The 13,011-nt window shown below is 40.8% G+C and overlaps 1 protein-coding gene across 8 annotated transcripts in view; it reads right to left on the reverse strand.

The window, feature by feature from the left end:
- LOC126213498 (putative sodium-dependent multivitamin transporter) overlaps positions 1 to 13,011 on the reverse strand; it is a 1,462,669-nt gene that overhangs the window by 632,843 nt on the left and 816,815 nt on the right. For 2 of the 8 annotated variants that reach the window (XM_049941330.1, XM_049941333.1), the window contains exon 10: positions 5,653 to 5,804. The exons of 5 other annotated variants lie outside the window; for them this stretch is intronic. In XM_049941330.1, coding sequence (XP_049797287.1) covers positions 5,653 to 5,804 — 152 coding nt within the window. Of the gene's footprint in view, positions 1 to 5,652; positions 5,805 to 9,344; positions 9,570 to 13,011 lie in introns of all 8 variants that reach the window. One more of the 8 variants, XM_049941334.1, reaches the window with a different exon arrangement.

Genomic DNA, 13,011 nt, shown 5'->3' on the forward strand with positions numbered 1-13,011 from the left:
ATCAGGGAATGGCTACAACCTCATCTCACTCCCTTCCCAGCCACTGCTTCCCTTTCATGCCCATTGACTCTTATAACTGCCATCTTGTTTCTGTACAAATTGTAAATAGCCTTTCTCTCCCTGTATTTTACTCCTGCCACCTTCAGAATTTGAAAGAGAGTATTCCAATCAACTTTGTCAAACACAGGCTTGCCTTTCCTTAATCTATTCTCTAAGATAAGTCATAGGGTCAGCATAGCCTCACGTGTTCCAACATTTCTACTGCCAATACGGAATTTTAATTGAACGCTACTCTTTCCGTTTACTAAACTACTCCATACAGTGTGCATGTTTTCATACTTCCATCCTTTTATTCTCAGGTGATGCTTCATTCCACTATTATGAGCCATATTTGAATGTTTTCTGTATATTCTTTGCTGATTTTATGTTAATCTCGTTTTATGAGACATTGCATTTCATTAATAGTTGCTTGTAAGTGGAAGGTACACAGTGTTTCAATAGCTTTTCAATAAATTATTAGGAACAGTAAAAATGTATTGAAGTACTCATATATGCAGAAATGTTAAGAATAATCAAGAAGTTAGTATAGATTAGAATGAAAGCAGTTGCTGACGTGTGTGAATATTACCAGACTATCAGTTTAGTACATCATGGTTGTAAAATACTAAAACAAATTCTTTACAGAAGAATGGAAGAACTGATAGAAGCTGACCTGGTGGAAAGTTTGTATAGATTCTGGAGAAATGCAGCAAAATATGAGGCAATAGTGATCCTACAACTTATCTTAGAAGATACATTAAGGAAAGGCAACCCTACATTTACAGTATTTGTAGACTTAAGAAAGCTTTTGACAGCCTTGACTGGAATGCTCTCTTTTAAATCCTGAAGGTAGTAGGGGTAAAATACAGGGAGCAAGAGGCTATTTACACCATGTGGAAGTTATAACAGTTGAGGGAACAGAGGAAAGCAGTCATTGAGTGAGTGAGGCAGGGTTGTAGGCCTATCACTAATGTTATTCAATCTGTACATTGAGCAAGAAGAAAAGGAAACCTAAGAAATATTTGGAGTAGGCATTAAAGTTCAAGGAGAAGAAATAAAAATTCTGAGGTCTGTCAATGACAGTGTAATTCCCTCAGAGGCAGCAAAGGCCTTGGAAGTGCAGTTGAAAATTATGGACAGTGTCTTGAGAGGAGGATATAAGATAAACATCAACTAAAGCAAAACAAGGATAATTGGATATAGTTTAATTAAACCAAGTTATGCTATGGGATTAAATTAGGAAATGACACACTTGAAACAGTAGATGAGTTTTGTTATTTGGGCAGCAAAATAACTTAGGATGACTGGAGTAGAGAGGACATAAAATTTAGACTGGCAATGGCAAGTAAGGCGTTTCTGAAGAAGAGAAATTATGTTAACATTGAGTATCAATTTAAGTTTTAGGAAGTCATTTCTGAAGCTATTTTTATCAGTGTACGTAGCCATGTTCGCAAGATAGAGTTCACACATGAAGAGACTAGAAGCCTCTGAAATGGGGTGCTATAGAAGAATGTTGAAAATTTAATGCCTAGATTGTGTAACAAATGAGGAGGTACTAAATACAGTTGGGGGGCACAGCCTGACTAGAAGAAGGAATCGGTTGATAGGAGACATTCTGAGATACCAGGTGATCAATTCTGTACTGGAGGGAAGTGGGGGTGGGAGGGAAGGGGGCTGTAAAAATCATAGAGGGAGACCAAGACATGAACAGAGTAAGCAGATTCAGTAGGATGTACGTTGCAGTAGTTACTCAGAGATGGAGAGTCTTGCACAGGCTAGAATAGCATGGAGAGCTGCATCAAACCAGTCTCTGGACTGAAGGCCACAACAACAGCAATAAAAAATAATAATAATAATAATAAATAACGAAATATATGTTCACATTTTGTGCATGTCCAGGTGTGCAATGGGGACATGTGGTGATAAACACTGGAACCAATCCTTATATCGTTCAGTGTAATAGCATCGGTGCTCTTTTTACACACTCGTGATCTCCAGCCTTAACTAAGACAGGTAGTGCAAAGCTGATCTTCACTAATTTTCTCTTTTAGTTCCAGGTGAGAACATAGGAAGGCAGGTTGTGGTGTCGACACTGCATTATCTGTGGCTAACATTATCCCAGGCTGAAGTTATCGCTGAATTGTTACTCGATATTTTATTAAAAAGATTTATGAATATAAGTCCTACATGCTATGGAAGGTAGAAAGTGTATGAGATGTGGCAGTAGCTGCTCCATGCCCACTCGGGTGACTTTTGGCACCCACTGTCCACAACCTCCTCACTGCCCCACTACTACTGCAGGCCGACACCACCGTGGACAGTGAAGCTCTTGACACTGTGCTTCCAGGTGATCAGCTGAGTTGTGAAATGCACGTTCCTGTATGATATTTCAACAACAGACACAGTTGTCACCTTTGGGAGCTGCTAGCTGGGTCACTATGCATACTTGCTGCCTGGCCTACAACTGGACCGAAACACTGTCTACGTCACACAGTTATTCGTAGCTGAGACTGATTCGTAGTGCCAGTTACACACTGTGATCCTCTTTTGTTTTTCAGAGACCGCACTGATATTCCGTGAAATGCAAATGCCTTCAGTGTTTACCACCCCTGGTGGGCAAGGTGCCCAGCCTTATTTAAACTGCTATCTCCATCCCAGTTTACTAAACTTTTTGGACTTCTTTGTATTGCTAGAATCCTTAATTACAGCGTCCCAGAAACTTTGTGTTTACACGAGGACACTGGCCTTAGAGCATTTCGTCTTGAGATTATATCAGAGGCAGTGCTCAGCAACAACTGATTTGCCAAGCTGTTTTAGTTGGGTGTGCCAGTGAACCTGTCCTCAACTGTTCTACTAGTCTGCCCGATGTAAGATATGCTACATACACTTGACCTTCTGAGAAGCACATCATCTCTAACATTGCAAGCCACATTGCCTATCTTTGTTGACGTGAGTGAGTGAAAGACTGTGGATGCCATTTTCCATACAGGCGTACTAATTTCAGTAGATATTGAGTAATTATTTGTATGTAACCTCCCCCCCCCCCCTGTATCTCAGGAGTTGATTACAAAGCCCACTCAGTGTACCAATCCAACTGACCTCTATTTCAATACACTTCTTGTAGATAATATAATTCTGCAGCAGTGCTCTCATGATATGACACTACACTAGGAAGGCTTTGCTGCAATGCCCATAGTTCGTAATAATGGCACAGTACAATGAGCCTACACCTGTGTAGTTCTGGAGTACATCGGATAGTGATTCAGCTGGAACTAATGTATAAAGTAATATATCTTTTGTTATTATAATATTTTGTAACAATAGCAAAGTGTATTTCCTTAGTTTTAATTTATTGATTTATTTTGATGTTTGGGGACCCATGTTTCTTATGTCACATTTAACTATATTCCTTTATTTCTAAAAGCCTATGCCTTTGTATTTTGAGTTTCCAGGATGAAATACTGATAACCATATGTGAAAAATTATGTTCCCACTTATCAATTATCAGCAGAGAATTTTGGTCTTAACAATATTTAAAACTGTTAAAACCCCATTTTAAATTTATTGCATCTGACACTAATTGATTATTCAAGCTTAACAAAACTTAAATTACTATTTGATTAAAGTATTATACACATTCCATTTGTGAACAAATACCGATATGAGTGATACTGTACAATCCATCTTATATCTTTGGTTTATGTTTCTCTAGCTGGAGGTAGTTGGCAGTGAGCTGTGGAGAAAGGAACCCGTTTTGTAACTGTGTTGATGATCAGACATGTGGAGGCAAAACTGCAACTTCTCTCCATTGCACCCATGTGAAACACATTGTTTATGTGTGAACAAATCTGAAAAACTGAAATTTATTATTTTATTTATTTCTTTATTTTTTTTTTAAGAATTTTATTTTATACCTGATTAGATAATTCTGAGAACATGACAGAAATGTATTGTTGACTATTTTATTGCATGAATGAATTGTGCTAGTATACTGAGACCAAGAAGGAGAAGGATATATTGTTCTGAAACGTTGTCAAGATCCAGACACCCTTTTGGTAAAATCATACCCCTTTTTTTCCAGACAGCAAGCAAGAACAACAAGTACAACAATGTACTTACGATTAGTGTTATTCTTAACTATTTATTGTTCACTATGTTAATGAAATATTTCTAGCACCTGAGCCCTGCAATTTCTTTTAGTCAACTCTACATATCGTGTCCACAGACAGACGTGTGACTTTTTATTGCAACAGTTATTCAAACATATTTTAATCATACAGCAGGACACGGTGGCTTTAGAAGACCCACTACATACCAGCTAGCAAAATATCTGGAACACCAAGAGAATGTGTATTTCAGAAAAAATCGTGTCATCTCAGTAAAACAAACATGTGAAGCAGTGCAGCAGGAGCTAGGAGTCAAACTCAGCTATAAATAGTGGTGTAATACAAATTTTAACATCATTCTTTACAAAAAGATATCTCCAAGTCAAAAACAAAGTCATATTCTATGAGAACATGGGAACATGTCTTTCAGCACCCATGTAAGGAACTATAATCTGGGAACTTCCCTCCATTACTCAACAAAATAGACCAATTAGTACAAAATAAGTCATTAGGTGGAATCCTTGGGAATCTCTGTGCACCCCCCCCCCCTTCCCTTCCAAATTGGGGCATCTTTACATTCTCACTGTGCACTCAGAACTGTGAGGAGCGACGTGACGCGCAATCGACAGGTGTATTACAGACACTGTCCTACAGATCTGTGCAAAACTTCATCAGGCTTCCACTGTGGTTTCCTTTTTTGCAACTGATTGGACCTTGCTTTCTGAACAGCCCTCGTATGACTTTCTTTTAAAAAAAAAAGGTAAATCCAGTGTGGAATGTAATAACATTATGAGAAAGATAATTGCAGTCTCTGGCTACTGAGACCTGACTTGGTTTGTGGCCTCATCAGACAGAGACTGCTGTCATCTATGAGTGAGCCCCATTTGCATGTCTGTGTGTGTGTGTGTGTGTGTGTGTGTGTGTGTGGGTGGGTGGGGGGGAGGGGGGGGGGGGGAAGCGCCCAATGAGTAGTTGTTGGCCAAACACTCATTTTCTGGTGCCTGTCTGCAACTCAGTATATCTGCTATATGGTGAGTAGCAACTATCCTTTTCATAATACTGTTACTAAGAAATGAGATTTATGAAGAAGAATCTAGACCCCAAAACAGGTTCCATGTGCTATTAAAAATTACATATCAATAAGCAAAGTTTTTCCTCTGTAGCATGGAACCCGTGAGGTGTGGAACTAACAACTTATGACCCAAACCTTCCCCCAAGGGGATCAAAAGAATGTGTGCCTTCAAGGTTATAAACTAAATATTTTAATGTCATGCAGGTGATAGCAAAGGTGATATAATGTGTGAAAAAAGGGAAAAAAATTGAATTTTGTGAGAGTCCAGGCAGCAGGTACACTTAACAATACATCTCACGTCAACTGAAGAAGATGACTGCGTCAGTCGTTGAAGTATCGTGTGGAATAATGGAACTGACAACTCTGCTGAGCACCCAAAAGTACAGTGTTAATTTATGACGCTGCGGAAATGTTTGAGGAGATGCTGCGGCCGACCTGGGGTCCTGGGTGGGCGGCGGCGGTGTGGCCGAAACGTTGAAGTCGCAGCCGTCCGTCCTGGTGGGCAGCCTTACTGCGTCCGGCTGGGGGACGCCGAAGCCGACCCACATGGAGAAGGCGAGCCCCGTGGCCAGGCCCGTTATGGCTCCCTGCAACACCGTCACGTAGCAGTAGGCGTTCAGTAGGAAGAGGGGATGAAAAATAGTCAAAAGAGTCTGCAGGGATCTGAGAAAAGTTCACGTCGCTCTTTCAGTTGACGGTGAGCAGAAAGAACTGAAGGATGAGAAAGCCTCGTGGGCATCTGAAGATATTTATGCAATCTGGGCAAGACTAATACTGCCATTTCTGATACCAAAGTATTTGGGAAATTCGTGTCGATTGTTAAGAAAAGTAACGAGGAAAAATGTCACTGATTACTACCCTTAAAAGTGAAGCAACGGGAAACGAACTTAACCATCCAGTGGGTTCACCATTTTTCGTAACACAAGCCGGCATACGGTATACTTTGTACACTTGTAAAGAGTAGTGGTCTTTATGATACCGAGATTAAGATGTGTGAGCAAAATCATTGTTTAATCTTAGTTTGATTACACAACCGTAAAATAAACTTACATACCCTTGCTAAAGCATTGCTTAACTAAACTATAATGAAATAAACTTTCATTACGTCGCTCTGTTGCCACGAATAGGTGTTACTTCTCGGTAATGACCCACGGTATACAGCTGCATCAGACCCCAACCAACCAATTATTTGATTACTAATTAACTCGTAGGGAACAGCTTCATTAGGGGGTTTTGCTGCTAGCTCACCATCTGTGTCACTTTCGTGCGTGGCCCATGAATTTTTTTTGTTTCCTAACTCGCTGTTTATTTTATGTTACTGCTAATCACTTGGACATATGTCAATCACCAACCTAGCTGAAGCAAAAACGAAGGAATTGGTATAGCCCCACAACTGTGAAACAACAATGGAATAGTGCAAAACAGGGTCATTTGTGTTGGCGGACTTTTTACTGATTGCTGCCGCTTAATGATGTCGGCAAAGATACGGACATTCTATAGTTCACAAAGCTGACCATCAACTGAGCTGTGTGTTAATAAATGTGAAGAGAAACGAACACATTGTTCCACAGTGTTGGGATATCATTTAATAACAGTGCACCACATTCAACTATCAAGCAGCAGAAGGTGCAGATGTTTATGTGCAAGTTCGGTAAGCTAAAACTGTTATATGACATATACTGAGCTGTTACAATTCTCGCAATGTCTGTCTCAGTTTCACGGATGGCTGCCGTCAGGTCAGTAAGTTGACCTTAACACTGGAATAGCAGTCTTGCATTGCTAAAACTGGTGTCTCATGTGTCAATTCCTTTACTGATACAAAGCGAGCTGGTGCATTGGTTAGCACGCTGGACTCCTACCTGGGAGAGCCACAGTTCAAATCTGTGTCTGGTCATCCACGTTTAGGTTTTCCATGATTTCTCAAAATCAATCCAGCCAAACTCCAGGATGATGCCTTTGGAAGGGCATAGCCAATTTTTTTCCACATCCTTGAACATCCTGAGCTTCTGCTCCGTCTCAATTGATTTCAATGTCGACTGGATTAAATACTAATTTTTCCTTCCTTTCTTTCTTCCTTCCTTCCTTCCCTTCACACATATTCTCAGGACCCTCCCAAGTCCTGGTTTTTCAGAACTTTTGCTACAACTGGTTTCGAGATTTCATTTTATAATCATTCTTAGTATTATCTTCGGACAGGTGATATGAAAGCCTACACAAGTTATCACCCATTTTTTAACTGAGTGCTATCAGGTTCCCTCCTTTTAAATTTCATTTATTCACACTTAAGGATCTATCAGAGTACTGCTCATCCTAATTGACAATTATTTTATAGACCGATCTAAAGCAAAAGGGCTAATCATTGCAGTTGGCACTATGGCACTATTAGTTCCTTTCTCAGGGAACAGAGATGGATAGATTGGGGAATGTTAGAAGGAGGGGTAGCTCACCTGGACACCAGAATGAAAAGGAGCCACTGACTGTGACAATGAGGGCAGAGAGGATGAAGGAGGGAAAGGGAAACTTTTCTGAAAAAGAGAAATACCTTAATTTCTAACACATATTTAAGTAAGTTTTTTCTGGAAGAATTTGTTTGGAATGTGTCATTATATGGAAGTTAGACAAAAACAATAAACACTACAGACAAAAAGAAAATAGAACGTTTTCAAAATGGGTGCTACAGAAGAATGCTAAGAGACATGTGGGTAGTTTGGATAATTACGGAAGAGGTACCAAATCAAATTGGAGAGAAAATAATTGTGGCACACCTGAACAAAAAAAGATCAGATGAGTGGTACACATCTGGAGGCATCAAAGAATCATCAGTTTGGTAACGGACGGGAAGTGTGGGGGACAGAAATTGCAGAGGGAGACCGAGGCTCAAACACAGCAAGCAGGTTCAAGTAATGAAGGTTGCAGTCATTAAGCAGCTTAGACATGACGTGTTTGGGGAGAGCTGTATGTAACCAGTTTGTTGGTGATGTTCAGTATGTAATGGAACAGCTCAATAGTATCAGTGAAGTATGTGATAGACTCCTAATTTCCTTTATGGTGCAACAAGATATCTTCCACAATTTTTTTGGATTACAACATTAAAAAATTAGTGTAACATTCACACACAAACTAACAAAAATTTATATAAGGAAAATTATTTTCCCACAAATAATGTAATTTTAAAACTGTCATGCATATTTAGTGCATTCATGTAACTAGAAACATTCTCCCCCTCCTCCTCCTCACCATCACCACAATTACTACTACTGTTGGCATTAATATTGGATACTGAACTACAAAAATTAAAAATTAATTATAAATGAAATATGCACAAAGTTGCTTATATTTACGATGTGATTGATACTTACAGCAAGCAATATCTTTGGATGTTTTGGACCCGCTGACCCTTGGCGAGCAGCACCAGTTACAGTCTGACATGTTTTGGAAGTAAGTTTCCGTGTAGCATAAAGGCAAGGTGCATTGTGTTGTACAGGATGCGACAATTCAGATAGGGATTGTGAGGGTAAGATTAGAATAATTACTGCATGAACAGAGGCATTCAAAAATCATTCTTCCTGCACTCCGTACATGAATGCAATGGGAAGAAATCCTAATAACTGGGACAGTGGGACATACCATATGTTACGCACTTCACAGTGATGTGTATGGTAGAAATATAGATGTAAATTATCAGTAAAGATTGAATGAAATGTGGAGAAAAGAAGTAACCTGCCTGTTACAGATCTTTTAATATAGTACACACAACGAAATTTGAACCCTAAAATCTCTTCCGCATCTGTAGATGCCTTGTGCAAGCCACAACAAACCCTGATAATGAATTAACACTGAATGGCAGATAAAACAAAATCATTTATTTCAACACTGACAGAAAAACAGGTCTCATGTCGTCTCTTGTATTTACTTCTGAGAACACTGAGGGGTAATGGTACAAACAGATCACTGTGGGAGTCTGTCAGGCTTGCTATGTCTCATCCGCTTTACTTCAGTTATTTCATCACAGTGCCAATAACAATAGATAAGCGAGTTCACTACCGGTATACCTCGGCATCCCAGTTCTACACACCAGACCTCCCTAGCAGAGACTCTGGCGAGGCAGCAGGACGAGGAGTACGTACCGGCTCGTTGGCGTGGGGCAGGAACATGCCGAGCGAGAAGAAGCCGAGCACGGGTCCGCCGACGGCGCCGAATATCGTGAGGCTGGCCTGCAGCACGCCACCGAGGAACTGCGCCACGAATGCCAGTCCCAGAAACAGCAGTCCGAACACCAGTGCCAGCAGCTTCCCCACAAGCGGCGACCGCGACTCCCCCAGCGGGTGGCCCCGGTACCGCACGTACAGTGGCTGCAGAACACCGCAAAACTGCGTCACTGTTTCGTCACGAACGGCAATCGCACAGCTGGCTAGCGACCACGTACGCAGAGCCCCTGCACTAACACGGGAACCGACACCTGTCTCCGCAATGTTCCGGCGGTGGTCTCTCGGCAGTCTGCTCACGGTATCGTGACAGTAATCCGTGTTTACACCGATACGCCAAAATTGTGAGGCCGCTGCCTATTGCCAGATTCAGTGCAGCCTGGTGCACTGTAGGTATGTGATGTGAGAACAAGTGGCTACGAGCACTGTGGAAACTGCACAGTTCATTGGATTTTGGCGTACTACCGTCATTAGCATCTACGGACAGTGGTCGAAGGGTGGTGGAATCGCAAGTCGGTGACAAGGTGTTTAATGTCTGTGCCAGTTAACAGAGTGTGGAGGTGGGTGGCTCGCCTGCTCTGTGAAGAAGCACGGATAGCAGTCTTAGCGATATCTGAACGAATTAACCATACGCGGCGAGAACTAGCGGAAACTAGCGGTAAGCTCTTACATCTCCATTTATATATCAGTAGCATAATGCAGTGTTATGACTGGAATAAGGTGGACTGTCTAACATTCAGGACCGTGGAGCTCAGTGCAGAAATGGCAACTAATAGGCAATAAGAGGAAATTCCATGGCCTACAGAAAGGCAGAGGTGAAACATCAGTCGCTGGCAACTCTCGAACTGTAATTAACATGTCTGGGAGAGAATTAACAAAAGAGAAACATTCAGTTCTGTCGAAAGGAGGCAACTTTCCAGTCACGCCACTAAAGGTTGCTACGGAGGACATTATAGCAAATGTGGAGGCAGGAATCCGTTTGTTACCATCGCACTCCGCGGATGAAATCGGGACTGAAACAGCCAGAATATTACGCCAAGCGAAACCATCTACCAGCAATTTGTCTCAATCGGAAAGGAGGGCACTGAGGGAGATCAATGCGCGTAAGAGCATTATTGTACTTGCAGCTGATAAAGGAAATGCTACGGTTTTGCTGAACACCGAAGATTATCACAAGAAGATTAGTGACCTTTTGGATCCCACTATGTACAAAAAGCTTCAGAAGGATCCTACAACCAAAATATTGAGAAATACCAATCAACTGGTGAAACAATCTTCTCTTTCTCTGGATGATAAAAAACATCTCTGCAAAACGAAGCTTATCCACAAAGACTTTTTGGACTCCCAAAGGTGCATAAACCACAGGTCCCGTTGAGACCAATGTGAGTGCCATAGGATCTCCGACACAAGAGGTGGCCAGATATCTCACCTGCTTGCTGCAGCCACACATTGGCAGAACGGACAGTTACATTAACAACTCGGCGCATTTTATTGAAAAACTGAGGGAGATTAACATCAGCCCAAGTGATATTCTTGTGAGCTTCGATGTAGTGTTTACCATTGTGCCTGTAAACGAAGCTATTTCATATATAGCAGATATTTTTACGACTGACATAGTGGCTTTATTTAAACACTGCCTGACGACAACTTATTTCCAGTATAACTAGTTTTATGAACAGATCGACAGGGTGGCTATGGGAAGCCCTCTCAGCCCAGCTGTTGCCAATTTATTTATGGAGATCTTCGAACAGCCAACGCTGCAGACTGCCAGTAAAAAGCCTGCTAAATGGTACCGCTATGTTGATGACACATTTGTAGTGTGGACTCATGGTGAAGAAGAGTTGGATGTCTTCTTGGTGCACCTGAACAGCATTAATCCGAAGATACAGTTTACAATGGAGAAAAAGAGCAATGGTCAACTCAATTTCCTGGATGTGTCGGTAATTAAACGGGTGGATGGGACGCTGGGCCACAAGGTATATAGAAAGAACACTCACACGGATTGATACCTTCACAAGGAATCTAACCATCACCCTAGGCAAAAAAGAGGTGTCATTAAAACCATGGTGGCCAGAGCCAACAAAATCTGCATTGTCCAGAGCAACAATGGTCACCTACTGGAAAAGTTTTCCTACCATTTATTAATAAGGTTACGGACCGTGTCGGGAAAGTTCTGGCCGAGTATGGGATCGAAACAATCTTCAGACCCACCAAGAAGATTAAGGAATATTTAAGAACTGCAAAAGACGCCCGACATCCCCTAGCAACACCTGGGGTATACAAAATTCCATGCAGTTGCGGACAAGTATATATTGGAACAACGAAAAGAAGTGTAAATACACGCTTAGCTGAACATAAAAGAAACTGTCGCTTAGGACACATCAAAAAATCGGCCGTAGCTGAGCATGTTTTTCGAGATGGAAATCATGAAATTAAATTTAATGAGACAAGTGTTCTAGCACGAACATCCCATTATCATGCGCGCTACTACTTATAATGATTATAATGTGAAAGTATGATTAATGAAGCATCAAATGTATGTAAACGTGTCAAATGAGTTAGAAGAGAGATTGCATAATCAATGAAAAAGATTTTTATTTATTCAGGTCTAACATTAAAAACCTCTAAAATGACAGGCATCATCAATTTAGTTACAGCTACCATGCTCTTAAGCAGAGAGAATGATAAAATATTTTGTACATTTTTAGTTCAGTCAGCACAATAGACACACATTCATACTTGTTTACTTTTGCAGAATTATGTTATGCTTTTCCTTTTTAACAAGAAGAAACAAGAAAGCTTGTACTTATTGGCTCCGTTCTCACCTGATAGAAGCATGTAATGGATTTATCATCATTCTCACATCCCCAGCTGGACCTGTAAGAGCTTTGGCAACTATCTACTTATCATATTTCTTTTTGTTTCGCATTTGTTGTGTGGATCACTTGGCTCCCAGAAGCATATATGATACATATAGTGCTGCATCACCAACATTACTTGTTTTTTTTTTTTTTTTCCAGACCACTCCATCACTCACTCCAATTCAACCAGTGGAACAAGTGTGAGTGTAAGTAACTGTGAACCAAATGTAATCAAAGGCTGTTCACTTACGTACCATTTACAAAAGACAGAACATTTCTTGGCAGATGCTCATTCTCCTGTATCTTCTCCTGTGCAAACCAGGCTCCAGACATCAAAAATGATCTACAATTCAAAACAAATAAGAAAGTAGGCCCATCCAGTTAATGCATTTAGAAACAAACACACACACACACACACACACACACACACACACACACACACACACCTGCAACGGGTAGAATGGCCATAAGAGTGCATTACTGTTTTTTATGTTTTGTGTTGTTACCAGGTCTGGTACAATATAAAAAAGGCATGAACAGATTAGGACATTAAGTGGTCACTGTGAAGGAGACAGAGAAGCTGCATAATCATCTGAGAAGCGTTATCAGCACCTGCAGAGGCCTCATATTGAGTTTCCATTTGGGCAGATTTTCTAATTATGCAATATCCAAATTAAATTTTTGGAAACAGCTACAAATCACACTTTTTTGTTGTATTGACTGGTTTC

Source organism: Schistocerca nitens, chromosome 11 (genome assembly GCF_023898315.1).
Source record: "Schistocerca nitens isolate TAMUIC-IGC-003100 chromosome 11, iqSchNite1.1, whole genome shotgun sequence".
Classification (NCBI taxonomy): domain Eukaryota; kingdom Metazoa; phylum Arthropoda; class Insecta; order Orthoptera; family Acrididae; genus Schistocerca; species Schistocerca nitens.